This window comes from Dama dama, chromosome 20, assembly GCF_033118175.1.
Source record: "Dama dama isolate Ldn47 chromosome 20, ASM3311817v1, whole genome shotgun sequence".
NCBI lineage: Eukaryota > Metazoa > Chordata > Mammalia > Artiodactyla > Cervidae > Dama > Dama dama.
The window spans coordinates 72066665-72084564 of record NC_083700.1 but is presented as its reverse complement, the minus strand read 5'-3'; the positions used below and the strand labels follow the sequence as shown (position 1 = coordinate 72084564).

The window sequence follows — 17900 nt, the reverse complement described above, 5'->3', positions numbered from 1 at the left end:
AAAAGGAATAATATTTGTGAATTGTACTAGCTGAAAAATGTTTGCCTAGTAAAACTTTACCAATGTATGTGAGTTTTCTAAACCTGAAGAGACAGAAGGAACCGGATGAAATTGATGCTGCCCCTTTACCGAAAAAAAACCTCCTAAATTGTAGGCGCTGTGTTGAATGGAATCCTTTAATAGTTTGCTGTAGAACAATCAAAATTCTTGTCACTTCTACAGGGATTTTCACAGTATGTTCTCTAGAAACCCAAGCTCTTAAGAAGGGTAATCAATTAATGAATCAACAAAGATATTGCAGGAAACCTTTAATCACTATAATTATGTGACCCAGACAGTTTCCATGATCATTGACCATTCTCAATCAATCTGTTCTTTTTGTGTGTGACATTTTCAATGAAGTAACCTAAAAATATTTTGTGTGTTAGTCGTTCAGTCATGTGGTGTCTGACTCTTTGCGACCCCATGGACTGCAGCCTGCCAGGCTCCTCTGTCCATGGAATTTTCCAGGCAAGACTATTGGAGTGGATAGCCATTTCCTTCTCCAGATCTTTCTGACCCAGGGACTGAATACAGGTCTGTTCCATTGCAGGCAGATTCTTTACCATCTGAGCCACCAGTAGGTAATAAGAAGAGACAATGAATGTAAAAGAGATTATTACAGCATAAAAGATCTAGCTTCTACTAATTTCTATGGGTAGGACTGGGGAAAGTTTTCTGTTTAAAGTATAGTCTGTACAACTGAAAGATGGGGATAAAAAAATACCAAACTGATAAACTTGTGCCAATTAAATTAGGTAATAAAGTAATTCTCAAGTGCTTGCATGTAGTAGGCATTCAATAAGTATGTCCTTTTGTTTTGTGGATCTTTTCAGCTTCCTCTCCATCAGTCTCATTGCCATTCCATCTCCTCAATAAGTGACATGAACACACACACACAGGACTTGAAAGATACAACATTACTGTCATAATATTTCTAAGGGTGATTAGATGGTAACAACGAACCCCCATCTTTTGTTATTAATACCCCAATTTTGAAAAACTTTTTCTATATATTCTAGGTGGGAAAGAAATCCCAGAACTTACCTCTCACTATCAGGTCCTACTTCAAAAACAAGTTGCTGCAGTTGCCTGATCCTTCTTCTAGTAACCTCTTTATTTGGCCAGGAGGCAAAACACCCAAGCTAAAGCAGTCAGGTTTGCCCCCAGGACACAAAGAGCAACAGAAACTGTTTTGCAGTAGGATCTTGGCCTGATGCTCAGCATCTAGAACAGCCTGTGTCCTGCCTATCTTCCATAGCTGCCAGCTTTCTATGCACACTGAGCCCCCAGTATCCCTTTTCACATATGCCCTTTGTGTTTAGTGTTAGACTCTATTGTTGGCGACCAAATATCAAGTTGAGGGAGAAGACTAGAGCTCTGAAGTCAGAGGGTATTCTCATGCTCCCTGAAATTGACCTACAGCACGATTTAATTAGAAATAGATGTAAGAGGGAAAAAAATCAAGACACCCCCTAATATTTTTTATAGAACAAAATTGAAGAAGTTAAGAAATTTACTTTGTGGATCCAGGCAAATCCTTAATCTATACTTGAGGAAATTATTACCATTAAATGAATTCAAAAATATGCCACCCAGAATGTTGGTCATTAGTACATCCAATGGTTTATACAGAAAGTTGCCAGATTAGCATCAAACCCAGACTGCAATTCATCCTTTATGGAAAAATCAAGAAAAAATTTCTTTTTTCCTTTTCTTGTTGCCTCTCTGTGCTGTTGATGGCTTATTTGTGAGCTTTCAGAAACTTATATAACTACCTCTGTTCCACCAGAAACCTCAAGCTATACCCATCTCACTTCTGGACAATTCTCTAGGTCTAAATCCTTAATAACAAAACTCACAATGTCTTTGAAGATGAAGTGGGGTCCTGAAACTTTATGTCACATATAACTGTTTCTTGTATTTACTAAATAAATAAATAGATAACAAAGAAAAAGGAGGGAGGGAGGAAAGGAGGAAAAAATTTGTTGAAACAGTGCTTCATAGTCACTGAAATACTGTATTGCTATAAAAGCAAAATTAAGGCTTCCCTGGTGGCTCAGTGGTGGAGAGACCACCTGCCAACGTGGAGACTTGGGTTCAATGCTTGTTCGGAGAAGAGAAGATCCCACATGACGTGGCTGAGCCTGTGCGCCACAACGATTAAGTCTGAGCTCTAGAGCCCGGGAGCTGCAACTTCTGAGCCCATGTGCCTCAAGCCTGTGTTCTCCAACAGGAGAAGCCATCACAATGAGGAGCCTGCGCACCGCAACTAGAGAGTAGGCCCTGCTCGCCACAGCTAGAGGAAAGCCCGTGCAACTACAGAGACCCAGGACAACCAGAAATAAAGTTAATTTCAAAATTATTTTAAGTAGCACAATTAAACCCCCTCATGCAGACTGTAAATATAAACCTATTAACCAAAAGCTTTGGGGAAAAGTACTTGGAACCTGGCCAGTGAGCTGCAAGTATGTCCAAGGTTAGTTCCTTAGAAACAGAGCCTGAATTGGAGATTCTGACCCAGGCAAGAAGTCAAAGTGAAAGATACAGAGAGTCCTGGCTTTGTCTTCCACAGGGTCACCTCTGCTCTTGGCACCACCAGCAATTTATATGAACCAAGAAATCCACCTCCCTTCTCCTTTTTTTTCTCCTTTAAACTAGCTTGCTTTAGTTTGGTCTGGATCTTCTTCAGGGATGAGGAGTCTTGTAACATCCTACTATTTCACAAGCAAACTTTGCTTATTTCCCTTTTTCTCTGACTACTCCAATTCACATCTCAGAACAAAAAAATAGCCCCCACTAGATAGAACTTAATTCTAAATCTGCCTATTACTAGCTCGGAGTAGTCACTTCCACCTTAAGGATCCAGATGGGAAGTCATTTGTAGACAGATAGCCATTTCCTTACCAGAGGCCCAGAGAGGAAGATGGGGCCTTATTTCCTGTCAGAGTCACAGGATAAGGATTAGAGAAATCACAGAAGGTCTTGTAAAGTCTATCTCCAAAACAGTCTGTGTGAATATATTCATGTCTCCACTCCAACCTCAGTGGTCATCGTTCCCCATCAGGACAGTTTCAATACCTTCTACTTGGTCTCCCTACTCCCACTCTGGCCCTTCTGCAACCTGGTCTTCACACAGCTTCGAGAAGAATCTTTTAAAGACATAAATCCAATAATGTCACTCCCCTTGCTTCAAATCTACCAGTGTTTTCTTAAAATCATATCAAAACTTCTCTGCAGGACCTCACACAATCTGGCCCCCAACACTGTCTCTACCTCAATTCACAGACTCTTACTCTCTCCACACCCATCTCACTTCAGCCACACAGGACTTCTTTCTACCCCTTGAGCTTACCAAGTGAGGGCCTTTGCTGTTTCCTCGACCTAGAATATTCTTCCTGGAGATCATTCATACCTGGTTCTTTCCTTTCCCTCAGATATCAGCTTAAATATTACCTCTCATTTAAGAGGCACCTTTCTCTGATGTCTCCATCTACAAAAGTTTCCCAGGCTTCCTCTATCATATCACATTGCTTTATTTTCTTAACAGTATTTACCACAATCTGACTTCTCATCTAATTTATTGACTTTCTCCTTCCCCTAGAATGCATGTTTGCTGAGAGCAGGAAGCTAGTCTGCTTATTTCATTGCTATACTTCCAGCACCTAGAACTGTGTCTGACACGTAGGTACTCAGTAAACAATCACTGAACACGTGAATAGGTAAATAAATTCTGAATGGTCCCAACTTTTTCCCCTATATTCATAACTGATAAAGAAAAACAACATTGCTTCTTTGAGTCACAACCTCAAGTTTCTCCAGGAAATCATTCAGTATTCCTTAAAGACAAGGACCATGCCATTGCTCTATCAGGTTGTAGTACAGTATCTTACACACAGCTGATCCTAAGTGTCACTTAAATGAATTAATACATCATGGCTCCTGTTCCTGATGTTGTCAAGATAATTTCATGTTATTTTACTGTTTGTTTACACAGATTTAGTAGAACTCCTTGATATTTAATTGAGAAGCATAGTGTCATATAACTTTAAAAATAAAGTGAAGCGGAAGTGAAAGTGAAGTTGCTCAGCTGTATCTGACTCTTTGTGACCTCATGGACTATTATAGCCCGCCAGGCTCCTCTGTCCATGGGATTTTCCAGGCAAGGATACTGGAGTGGGTTAACATTTCCTTCTCCATTAAAAATAAAAGCTATCTATAACTAAATTTAGTATTGTTCCACATAAACCAAGAACTAGAATTAGCAACACTTCAATTCAACCCACATGCGTGTGTACATGCATGCTTTGTTGCTTCAGTAGTGTCTGACTCTGTGCAACCCTATAGACTGTAGCCTGCCAGGCTTCTCTGGCCATGGCATTCTCCAGGCAAGCATACTGGGGTGGTTTGCCATGCCCTCCTCCAGGGGATCTTCCCCACCCAGGGAACGAACCTGTGTGTCCTGCAGTTCCTACATTACAGGCAGATTCTTTTACTGCTAAGCTACTGGGGAAGCCCAGTTATTAAGTGCTTATTAAGTGTGATATGGTGTTTAAGTGTTTTACATATATTATTAGTACTATGTTTGACCCTAAAAGATAAAGGAAGAAAGAAAGGGAAGGAGGCGGGAAGGGAGAGAAAGAGAGAGAGAGAAAGAACCTCTAAGAAAATTCTTTGTGCCCCTTAAAAAGCAACAAATTTCCAATAAGTAAAGGTATTCAAACAAAACAGAAAATTTCACCAAGAATATTCTAGAAATAGACCAAACATTAGATGAGTTATTTTACTAAATGACCCTTTATAAATCAAGAGATTTTATAAGGTCAACCCTCTTCTTTTACAAATATGGAACAGAAATACAGACAAGCAACACAACTTGCCCAAGATGAAATGCAAATTCTTATTTCTAATCTTCAAGGCAATCTACCAGTACACTCCTTCCTTCCTCACTCCTCAGTCCTTACTTGACTCATAATATTTCTTGACATTCTCAAACATACTTCAACAAAAACAGATTTGCTTACCATTCCCAGCACACCTGGCTCAATTTTTCCCTCTGTGCTTCTCCACAGACTTCCACTCCCACTGTCAATTCTGTGCCAAGCTATTTCTCTCCTTTTAAAGCAATACTTATGGAAAAAAAATTTTTTTTTAAATTAATGTTTCTACATCTCCATCTGATCTCAGTACTCAAGGGCTCTGATACCTTTCCTAATTCATAAGGCAACCTAAGTAACCTTAATACACAAAGCAGATCAAACCACTCCCTCACTCAAAGCTAGTTGTTTTCCAAGATACTTAAGATAAAAGTCTATAAACTCCCAAACAAAAATGACAAGGTTCTGCATGGTCTGCCCCTGCAGACCATGTCTCCCTTCCTAGCTTTACCTTAAAGCTACTGTTCCTTTTATTTATGTTAATGTATCCCTCTGGCTCTCTTTAAGTTCCTCAAATGCTTCCCGCTCTTTCCTATACTGATAGTTTCACAAGTTGCTCTTTCTTTCTTAACGTACTGACTTCCAAGATTCACCATAAATGACATTTTCTTAGGGACATCCAATGTAACCACCCCCACATTCACCAATGCATCAAAAGAAGGCCCTTCTTGACATTTTGCCAAAGCACCTTTTTCTTGCCTTTATACACGTCCATTGTTTTAATGTGGGCATCCCAGGTGGCGCAGTGGTAAAGAACCTGCCTGCCAATGCAGGTGACATAAGAGACACGGGTTCAATCCCTGGTTTGGGAAGATCCCCTGGAGAAGGAAATGGCAACCTACTCCAGTATTCTTACCTAGAAAATTTCATGGACAGTAGAGCCTAGAGGACTATAGTCCATAGAGTCGCAAAGAGTTAGACACAGCTGAAGCAACTTCATACACACATGCATTGTTTTCATGATGTATGTTGGGGGATGCCAGAAGCTGCCCTGCTCTTCCCTGTTCAGGTGGGCAGAGCAAGTCACATTGGAGCAGGTATTACAGAAATAAGAAACACTCACTTTGGTAAATGTTGACTGAGTTGTTTTTCATAGCGGAAAGTTGTATGGTACAACAAAGGAAATCCATACCACACCCCTGGTATAAATTGCTGGTTACCTGGGGAGAAGTAGACCATCATATTTATCATATTTTCTGGGGAAAAAAAAAAGGCAGAGAAATCTAACCTCCTCTCCCAATATCTGAAGCCAAGAAACTTAGCAGACAGCAACTTTGGCTGCATTCAGTAGAGGGAAAAGACATGGAGTGTCTTCAAAGAAAATTTACTGGAAGAGAAAGACAAACTTGTAAGAAAGTCATCTGAGTCCAACCCAGAGCCCAAGGACCCCAGAAGGAGGTTCCAGGCAGTATGTGGCCAGAGGCCAGCCGCTCTCTGGGGCCTTTCATTCTAGTACAGTGGCTGTGCTTCAGAAAATTTCTGCTGAGCTTCATGGCTGAAGTTAGAGGGTGTGAATTAATGTGACTCCTAACAATGGCGCCCAAGCACAGACCCACTGCAAGCCTGGGCAGGGACATGGTCCATGGGCCTCACGGTGGCAGCGGACCAGCACTGCCCTTCAGCCCAGATGAGATCAACCTGCAGCATCTGCACCACGTGGCGGTGAAAGCAACCAGGGAGACGACCCACCAGACTGGTTACATTTGTTTACTGGATGAACGGTTTCTTCTTTGCGGGTCTACCTCAGTAGATTGAAAGTTTCATGGAAGAAGCTAGCATGTCTGTCTGGCTTCCGCTCAGGGCTACCAAGTACAGCACAGGTGGCACCCGGCTCCACGAGGACTGTCCTTCACACGGAACATGACATGAAGACTGCCCCTTAGAGCCTGGTAACTGCTCAATAGCTTCACCCTTACCCTAGTCATCACTGCGTCACCAGAGAGGCAGACACGAAGCAAGCACTCAATACATATTTACAGAATAATTATATAACAGGATGCATGATCTATTCTGTTTATTTGCATACATTTCTATGATTCTTCTTAAAGACGTTTTTGGGTATTTCCCTCCACATACCTAATATGGTATGTCCAAAAGGGATGATTTTATCTATTTTGAGCCACAGGAAGTCAGAACCAGAAAGAAGGTTAGAGTGATAATTGTTTTTATTTTACTCACGAGGAAAGGGAAAACCAGAAAGATAGGATGACTTTTATCTCTTGGTAGAAAAGCCAAGATGAGAACCGCAGGCTCTTGCCTTCCAGTGCCTTTTGCTGTCTCTAGCCTCCACCTGCTCTTCAATAGCTTTCTCTTGTTTTTCTTATGAAACAGAGGCAGAGGTCACTTGATCGCTGACGGCTGTTTGTGCCTTTGACTGCCAAGGCACTGGATTAATAAGGGAAATGCAGATGTGTGTGCTCTACTTGACCCAAAGTGGTAGAACGTTATCAGGGAAATTTCGTATATCAAGACCACAAAGAAAGCTCCACTTTATTGGACTGGTGAATTCTTCAAAACACACCGTATCTTTTAGGATCTCTCTTTCAGTATTTTCAGCACTAACAGCATACTTCTTTCTCCAAATGCTCATGAGTCACACCAACAGCAGCATATTCTCAAGCACAGAAAATGACACAGTGAATACTCAGAAAGAGAAACAAAAAGATCAAATCTACTTAGAGAAAATAAAGGATTAGTGAAAAGTGTGTTCTTAAAATTACATCTGATTTTTATTAGATCAATAATTGCTTAAAATAGGAAACTTCCCTGGTGACCCTGTGGCTAAGACTCTGTGCTCCCTATCCAGGGGAGCCAGGTTCCATTCCTGTTCAGGGAACTAGATCCCACATGCCACAATTAGGACCCGGCAGAGTCAAATATATATATATCTATATAAATATAAATATATATATATATATATATAATATACACACACACACATATATATATATGTTTTTTAAAAAACTCAAAAAATTGCTTAAAATAAATATACTTCCAGCTCCAACTTGGTCTTCTGTGTTTGTATTACTAAGATTTGTAAAAATCTTGTTTGGTGTAAAATTTATCCTGTACTTATATGATATGACTCTTGGGGTTCCCTTGTGGCTCAGCTGGTAAAGAATCTGCCTGCAATGCATGAGACCTGGCTTTGATCCCTGGGTTGAGAAGATCCCCTGGAGAAGTGAAAGGATACCCACTCCAGTATTCTGGCCGGGAGAATTCTATGGACTGTATCGTCCATGGGGTCGCAAAGAGCTGGACACGACAGTGACTTTCACTTCACTATATGATGTGACTCTTACCTAAATTAGTACCTAATTTCTTCCCAACAGAATTAAAGTGAGAAAAATCAAGCCTCCTCTTCTATCTCTGCCACCATCTTTCATTTTTAGATTTATAGTCCTCAAACACCTATCATAAAAATCAGCACCAGTAAAACAAAATACTGATTTTGAATAGGTGACCAGACCAGACACTGAAATGTTCTCCTTATAAATGATGCCCAAGAGAATTCTAGGAGGGCTACTGGATGGGAAAATTACACTTTGTGTTATTTGCAGACTACAAATAATATTAATGCCTTGTCAGAACCTAGACTAACTGTGAGGCAGTTTACAACTGTGTGTTTCTCATGTTTTGGTCTGATTTAAGGCTCATGTAAACACAGTTCTGGACTGTGAGTCAGTGGTGGAGAATCTGTGCAGCCCCAACACTCTGGATCACCTGTGAAAAGATGAGGACAACCAGGGCACAGGCCCTAGCCTTAAGAGGTCTGCAGAATGATTTGACCTAGGACAGCAACTAAATTCACAATTAATTTGACTCATTACATGAGGACAGGTCTGAGCACATGGAGTCCCTGACTGAAAAGACAAGCGACATATTCTATACAGAGGTCTTCAGAGCATGAGGTGGTCGGTACTCCTCCAAGTTCAAGGGAAGGGGAGGTGGGATCCAGCATGTTTTAGGTTTAGAGAGTTAACTGGCAGTTGTAAGGGGGAAAGCATCCAAGAACTGAGAGAATGGTGATGGTGACGGGGGCAGGGAGGAGGGATGAATTACAATACCTAGCAAATATTTACAAATATTTATCTTACAATATTTATTTGACCTTTTTCTTAATTAGTTTTTCTGAAAAGTTACATTCTTCACATTTCCCCACCAGTTAATTATAACTAATCAAGCTGTGAAACATTACGTCTCTCTTTTCTCCAGTTTCCTGGGAGAAAGGTCTATCTGAAGACAAGAAGTCAACACTGTCATTTATAAAACATCACAGTAGTATTCTTAATATGGAAGAAATAGTCTCAATTATTTTCACATACATTTATTTCACTTTTTATTACAATCCTGTGAAATAAGTTGAGTTGGTGTTTTTATTCCTATTTTACAGGAGAAAAAGAAAAGTGTTCACAAAGATACCAAGCAAGCTGTTTAAGGTCACACAATGGATTGTCTTATGTCACTGGGACAAGAACCTGTCTTCTGATTTCTGTGCTCAGATATTCACTCAATAGGCTTGTACTGGACATACCGTGTGTGGCTGGTCATCATGATAGTTCCTAGGAAAAGAACAGTTTACCAGGTAGTTACTACATCTGCCCTCAGGAGGTCAATTAACCAGAATGTTCAGTAAAGTGTGACTCAGATCAAGACACCGGATCTGCAAGGTAAGCGAAGTGGGACCAAAGAGCTGGAGCACCCAACCAAGCCTAGTGAGGCTCAAGGGAGGTTTCTCTAACAAAGTCACTGCTAACTTGGGACCTTAGCCAATCCAAGACAGTGACTGCTCGGCAGCTGTCCTGAATGGCTGAGGGGTGAGGTGTAAAGTTGGAAAATGGAGACAAAAGTGTTCTGAATAAAGGTAGCAGAGTCACTACTCCATAGTGTTATTTCCATGTGTGTGTATATGTGTGCACACATGCACGTGTGTGCATCCCTCTCATTTAAAAAAGTCACACACTGTCCAATTGTCATGTCTGTGTAAGAATGAATTACTATGTTTACCATAAAATGCTGACGTACACTCAGGAGACAAGATATAAGAGGAACCCCAAGAAATATAAGGTCCCTTCTTGGGTTACCCTCATTGATCTCTGAAAATTAGAATTTTTCTAGGGAAAAGAAGGACTTAAGAGGCCATCTAATAATTCTAAAGAAGCAAGGCAGGAATTGAAATACAAACCACTTACTTACTTCTATGATAAGGAATTGAGGGAAAAGAGGGATTCAGAATATGGCATGCTACAGTTGTAGATTCCAAGAGTTGCCAAGTGTGAAAGAGATGCATGTAGAACACTGGTGGACTATAAAAGTGCTACCATATGTGAGGAGTTTGAAGGAGAACTTCTCTCCCTGCTTTCTAGCTCTGCAAGGCAAGGACTGAAAATTGAACATGACACCCAGTACCTCTCACTACCACCTCTCAGCTCCCCAGACAAATCATCGATCATCCTCTGTTACAAATGCCTGTAGTGCATATTCTGAGTGTAATTCCCAGAAAAATGATCCTATGGAAACTTTCATAATTGAGTTATTGACCTTTACAGCTTTTTCAAAGGAGAAAGGCCAATGAGTCACACGTATGCTACAACTCTAGACCATCTGAATGTCTTCAAATAAGATGGCTTAAGAATTTGTTTAATTCTTGGCTCTCTCTAATAAACTCAAGATACAAAAACCTACATTTTAAGCCCTTATTTATCTCACTAAGCTTCAAGTTATATTTGCTTCTGGATATATCACTTAGATAATCTGCTATCTCCTTACGTATGGTGTCCAAAAGCCCAAGTCACCCAGAAGCCCCCACTCTTCAGTTCAGTCACTCAATCGTGTCCAATTCTTTGTGACTCCATGGGATGCAGCACGCCAGGCTTCTCTGTCCTTCACCAACTCCTGAAGGTAGCTCAAACTCATGTCCATCGAGTCGGTGATGCCACACATCTCATCCTCTGTCGTCCTCTTCTCCTGCCTTCAATCTTTCCCAGCATCAGGGTCTTTTCCAATGAGTCAGTTCTCATCAGGTGGCCAAAGTATTGGAGTTTCAGCTTCAGCCTCAGTCCTTCCAATGAATATTCAGGACTGATTTCCTTTAGGATGGACTGGTTGGATCTCCTTGCAGTCCAAGGGACTCTCAAGAGTCTTCTCCAACACCACAGTTCAAAAGCATCAATTCTTTGGCACTGCTGCAGCTCTCATATCCATCCATACATGACTACTGGAAAACCCCATTCTTACAAAAGTACAATTGACCAAGCAGTCTCCTTCTCAAATTTCTCATTCTGGGTCATCAAACCATGATTCTCCCAAATAAGAGAAACAGAATAACACTTGGAAAAAGAGCTTAGATATCTATTAGCTCTACTTTAAGTCAAACAAACAAATCACTACAACAGGAAAAAGATTAAAAATAAACTCAGAGTCAAATATCTTGAATTAGAAATCTGGTTCTAATATTCTTTACACTTCAGTTCTTCATCTGAATGAAGTGGAACATAGTGGCAATTTCACAGCATGCAGTTAAATGAGGTAATGCATGTGAAAATACTTACCACAAAGAGTAGGACATAGTTGATGAGGAAGAAATGTTTGTTGAGTTAATCACTCTTTACTGTTGCTATTCAATTGTTAAGTTGTGTTCAACTCTTTGAGACCCCATGGGCTGTGGCACACCAGGCTCCCCTGTCCTTCACTATCTCTTGAAGTTTGCTCAGATTCATGTCCAGTTGAGTCAGTGATGCTACCTAACCATCTCTTCCTCTGCTGCCCCCTTCTTCTTTTGCCTTCAGTCTTTCCCAGTATCAGGATTTTTTCCACTGAGTCAGCTCTTTGGATCAAATGGCCAAAGTATTAGAGCTTCAGCATCAGTCCTTCCAATGAATATTCAGGGTTGATTTCCTTTAAGATTGACTGGTTTAATCTCCTTGCAGTCCAAGGGCTCTCAAGAGTCTTCTCCAAAACCACAATTCAAACACATCAATCACTGCTTAAACTGACCATTTCTATCAGCATTACCTTTTTTTCTCTGATTTATCTCTTTCCATGGTCTCTACCCTTAGGCCCTAACAGACCTGCAGAAGCAAGTTGTTTCTGATCTCACTTTCCCATTTTCCAGCCCAAATCTATCCACACACTCTGCCAATCTTTTAAAAATTAATTCCCCTATTCAAAAACCCAAAATAGAGGTTTTATAGTCTACAGGCCAAAGAACACAGTCCTCATCCTGCGTTTATCCTCAATCCATCCACAGAACTTTTTCAAACCATTCTTCCTGTGGTTCCAGCGTCCACCCTCTGTACTCTCGTGAGCTGGGTTCCCGGACATACACACTCTCAGCTGTGAGGTCAAGCTATGCCAGCCCAACTCTTTCTGGAAGCCTACTCTGGCAAATTCAGAGGGATTTCTTCCCAGAGCCAAAGGCATTGTTAATTACATCTATTCTTGTATTATTCTCTAATTGTTTCACTTACAAATGTGGCAATCCTACTTCTCTGAACAGATTATAATGCTTTGACAAGTTTCTAATGTCTACTTAATATCCCTCCAGAATGCTTAAAATTAATTGTAGTAAACAAAACAAACAAACAAACAAAAAAAACCTAAGAATTCTGAATAATCTAAATTATTATAAAAACAAATTATAGAAGATTTTTCCTATAATGTCAATTCATATGCTTAATCATTTTCCCTGAATTAAAATCCAGAATATGGCACAAATTTATAGGCAGAGAAAATATTAGCAATTTAATAATACTTTTTATAACACTATAAAACACCATTACTTCTGTAAAATAACCTATAGCATCTATTTTTCACATGTAGTACATTTAAGGCAAATTTTCTATGTCAAAAAATGTCAGTGATTCCTAAAACTTAAAAAACACTACATCTATGTTGCAAAATATCTCCTTGAGTCAAAACATCTCTGCTCACATCTGTGGCTATTGAGCACAGAATTTGCTGGTTCAAGATTAAAGGCAAAGTTCCTAAGGCTGCTTTTATACAGTGCCTGAGTCGTGGATGAGAAACTCTGTTCCTCATTCTCTCTTTTCACAGTGTAGATAGCTTTTCGTCTACTATTTTTAAGATGGCTACAGTATTAGCCACTTACAGTGTTGGTATTGTAGCTGTTGTACCTGTTTGAGGCGTGCCAGGTGTACAAAAGGGCAAACTGGCCTGATGGCTTCCTCTGAACAACAGCCTCGGGTTATTCCTGCTTCTGGAAACCTGGCTATCATGTCAAACAACTGGACTATTTGGTGATGGTAGTTCATAAAAAATCTAATGATGATAAGTCAAACAGATTGCATTGCTGAGTCAATTAACTGATTTCAACAGAATTTGATGCCTTATATTGATGAAGAAGTGTAAGTCATCTATCAATGGTGACATCACTTCCCACTGTATTCACACTTAATTTCAGATTTTCTATTGTGTAGCTTCTGGGGAAAAAAAGTTTAAAAGCTTTTGTTTGCACCATAGATAAGCCTCTATTTAAACCAGATAAACCCAGAAACGGCTCCTATTTACACAGCAGGAATTTGCAGCTAATTCAGTTGAGATGTTTTCTTATTATGGTATCTATTCTCTGCTAAGTTTTTCAGCAGTGACAACTGAACATTATTGTCATCACATTAGTCCTCTACGATAAGATACACTCAGAGTCCTTTTAAGTAAGAATTTTGGATAATTAGATTAGTACCCTGTGCCCAATTTTTTTTTTAAAGCTAACAGGGAATCTATATTTTATAATTAGGGAAAACATATTAAAAAAACCCCTCTCACTTCAGCATTAATACACTAAAAATTCAGTTCACTAAATTCTAGTGTTTTCTTTCTTATAATTCCCTAACCTATTAAGAGAGCAGTTTTGCCATTTTCTTTCCTTTGAAATAATTCCAACTTTGTACTGCAGATCTTTCTGAAGACATTTGGAGATTTAACTTCAGTGGTGCACAAAACAGAAGATAGAATAATTACTTTAGTTCAAAAAATACCTATTTTGAAAACCACGAATTTCTTCTCTTTGATATGATCACATGTTGAATTTGCTTAATGTTTTTATGAGAACTGACCCAATAAACTTTGATAAAATGCTGCAAACCAATAAAGTTTATATGCAAATATTAACTGAAATTAAATAAGATGAATTCCAAATACAGGGTTTCTTAAGAGTGAGTTTGATCATCCCAGGTTTCAGTTTTCAGAACTGATCTAAAGTCTTCATAAGGCCACTGTGCCCATCATATTAGAAGCACAGTTTTGAAATAAAAAACACACTGCTTATTTTCTCTTCTACTTAAAAAAAAAGCAACAACTATAAGTCTGGTTAACTGTATGAGTAAGCATTTTATTCATATGATTTACCTTTTTCCTTGGATATATAAAGCATACATATAGAGTGTGATAGAACAAACTCAAATACGTGGGACTCAAATGACTATTGTGAAAAATTCAAATATTCTGTTTGCCTTTAAAGCTACATTAACTATCAATTGTAGTAAAGTGCTTATTATTTAGAATTCTTTTTTTTTCTTCTATTTGACTACCTACACACAGTAGAAGTAAATATGTCTAAAATTGGTGCTGGCTTTGATAAGCCACGGTGATGACATCAGCCTGACTTCTAGCTTCTGGAATGCAGAACTGAGACCTTACAGCGATTTATGGACTCTGCGGTCCCAACATAACTCTCCTTGTCACAACCTATGATCCATTCCCAGCCAAGACTCCTGCTCTAAATATACTACACAATTAAACAGGAGTATTCTGGAACATGGGTGTAGTCAAACGCAGGACTGGTGGGGGTGGGGTGGGGTGAGAGGAGAAAAGGAACTACGGTTCTGTTAAAGAGTACAAGGATTTTAAAATTGTACATGGTGTACGACAATGTTAATATACTTCATATAACTTAATTGCACACTTAAAACTAATGGGAAATTTCACGTTATGTGTATTCTATCACAATTAAAAAAAAGAAAAGCTCCGGCCTTCCATGTTCCTGCCATGAAGATTCCAAGCTCCCAATGCAGGGGACACCGGTTGGATCCCTGGGTGGGGGAACTAAGATTCCGCAAGTGCAAGATACAGATAAAAACTAAAACAAGAAAAAAAAAGTAAAAAACCCTATATGTGGGTGGTTTCTGAAAACTGTGGATTTCAGGAGTTTTTCACAACTGTCTAATAAGTTTCTAGGTCCGATGTGTCATCTGTTGTAACCCTGTCACAGTGACCAGGTCGCTCTTGCAGGAATATTTACTGAGCTAGGTTGCTGGGGGCCTAGAAAGGCAATGATTCATCAGGAATTAGTAAATAGCACTTACACCAAATGTGGAGCTAAAAGGATGGCAGAGGAAAACCTGGAAAGTAAGATGTAAGAACAGGTGTTAGACAAGGAGCATGTGGAAACGTCACTTGCTCCCGGGCTGTGGGCCCCGTGAGGAGCTGCTAAGTGCAGAAACCTCTACTTCCTATCCCAGGAAGGGCCTTACCATCAGCCCCGCGCAGTGACCACAAGGACAAGCCAAGGCTGGTCCGAGGGAGTTAGTAGGCCTCGGGGCCCGCGGGATGACTGTGGGTTCCAGCACTTCCTAGAGGACGCAGCGCAATTTCAAAGGACGGAGGCTGGCCGAGGGCGAGACGCCTCTCGACCCTCCTGCCTCGCGTCTGCCTGCTAGCACGGCGAGGCGCGGCTGCTGCGGGAGGGCGCGCACTGGCTCAGAGGCGGTGCCTGTCCGCGGGGTGGCGGGTGCGGGCGGGCTCCGGGAAAGTACCTCTGCAGAGTGCAAATCGACTCAACGTGCGAGAGGTATTTGAAATAAGGAGAAAACCCAGAGTACCGGTCTGGAGTTGTCATCGCCATTCTATTCTGCTCCTAGTGCTCCCGGGAGAAACCAGTTTCTGCACCAGCAGTGAACTAACACCTGGGTATCCTCTTACTCTCTCCGATTGGAATGTGAGCACCCCTGGGGTATCCAGGCGTGCACAGCCATAGCCTGATGCGATGCCTAGCACTTGGAAGGTGCTCAGCAAGTAAATGAGGAGCTATGTTCTGAAGCCGAGACCAAGAAGCGCAGGTGGAGCCCTCTCCAGAGTTCTCCTCTTGCAGACACGCCCCTGCAGGTGTTGGCACTTCCCAAAGTCTCCCCTGCCCGCCGGCGCGCACCCCGAACTCCCCAGGCCCTGGAACTACCTACCAGCAACGGCGACCAGCAGACCGACAGCACGCACATGATCCCCATGAGCTGGATGGCCGTCTCTGTCGTGATTCGGCCCCACTGGGCGCTGGACTGAGACGCAGTGGCCTTGGCCCTGCAGCGGGACACCAGGGCCTTAATGGTGGCCAGGTTGCAGGCGAAGGTGACCACCAGCGCCGAGAGCCCCAGGATGGCAAAGGCAGAAGCGAAGAAAACGTTGCCCCAGTTTTGCCGGGAGTTAGTCCCGTTGCCCTCAGGCCGGGTGCTAATGAAGCACCAAGTCCCAGGCCACTGGATGGTATACTGACCTACGCCCAGCACCGGCAACAGGGCGAAGGCGAGCACGGCCAGCCACACGCCCAGCAGCACGGCGCGGGTGACGCTGGCCTTCATGTGGCTTGAGTACCAGTGCGGCGCCCGGGTGGCCAGCGCCCGCTCGACGGCCATGGCGCTGGCAATGAAGAGCGAGGAGAGCCCAAAGACGGTCATGGTCAGGCCGAAGAAGGTGCACAACCTCCCCGATGGGTCGAGCTGCTCCCAGTGCTGGTGGGACAGGTAGAGGACGATGACCACCGGGCTGGTGAGCAGCTGCCCGACCATGTCGGTGAGCGCCAGCCAGCCGATGCACAGCAGGAACGACTTCTTGCGCTTGCTCTCCCGGCGCCTGTAGCTCTTTGACACGAGCGTTATGGCCAGCGCGTTGCCCACGAACCCGGTGATCATCATGGTCATCGAAAAGGCTACGGACACCGAGCCGCAGTCCTCGCTGGGCTCCGGGGGCAGCGTGAGGTTGCTCCGCGCCTCAACGGCGCGCTCGGCCGCCCAGATGCCCGGGCCGGAGTGGTTGAAGCGCGTACAGAAAGGGGAGCTCGCGTGGTCCCGGGTCGCCTTCATATTGCCTTGGAGGTGAGGCAGGGACGGCACCTTGAGAACAGCGACGGGAGCCGGCCGACCCGGCGCGGGAGGCGGCGGCTGTCGGTGGCGACCGGGGCTGGGGCTGGGGTCGCGGCTAGGCTGCCCTCCATGATGCGGGGCGCAGGCGCCGCGTCACTTCGCCACTAAGGCGGCGGCGCCGGGGCTCCCAGGCCAAGCAGGCAGCCGCGCCGTCGGCTCCCAGGCGTCCGGAGGTGCCCGGCGCCTGCTATAAGCCCGAGGGGGGCGGGGCGCCCGTGGGCGTGGGCCAAAGTGCAGTGGGAGGAGGATGCAGAAGCAGCCGAGAGCCTCCCTCTCTCTCTGTCTCTCTCTCTCTCTCGCTGCGGCTTGATCACTGCTTTGGCCGCCTGGGCTCCGAACATCCTTCCACTGCCAGAGGACTCCTCTCGAAATGCTCCAGCTCCTGCCGCGACCGGCCGCCCAGCCAGGCTGCCCCGCGCCGCCTCCGGTTCTCTGCCAGAGAAGAGGCGGTGAGAGGCTGGGGCTAAAAGGTCTCCCTCGGCTACCCCACCTCAGGCAAGTTGCCAAGGTGCCCGCCTTCCTCCTTCTCCATCCACACAGACTCGCGCAAGGACCAGATCTTCCTCCCGGCGCTCTTTTGTGACCCTGAGAAGTTGTATCTTACCTACCTGACCCTGAGTAATCTAGCTAAACCATACTCCTGATGCGTAGATGAGCGTGAACATTTTTCCCTTTCTACTTTGGGACTCTCGCATGATCATAAGCAGGCCAGGTTGCTCTGTCCCCAGGGGAGCACTGAAACTCTAAAACCAATAGTGCCATAAGATTTAAGGGA

The 17900-nt window shown here is 43.0% G+C and overlaps 1 protein-coding gene across 10 annotated transcripts in view; it reads right to left on the bottom strand.

Annotated features, from left to right (window-relative positions):
- Positions 1 to 17274, bottom strand: part of PTGER3 (prostaglandin E receptor 3) — a 239123-nt gene extending 221849 nt beyond the window's left edge. For 9 of the 10 annotated variants that reach the window (XM_061121619.1, XM_061121623.1, XM_061121617.1 and 6 more), the window contains exon 1: positions 16172 to 17274. In XM_061121619.1, the coding sequence (XP_060977602.1) occupies positions 16172 to 17065 (894 nt within the window). In that variant the 5' untranslated portion in view covers positions 17066 to 17274. Of the gene's footprint in view, positions 1 to 9334; positions 9539 to 16171 lie in introns of those variants that run through there. The other variant, XM_061121624.1, reaches the window with a different exon arrangement.
- Between the last annotated feature and the right edge of the window lie 626 nt (positions 17275 to 17900).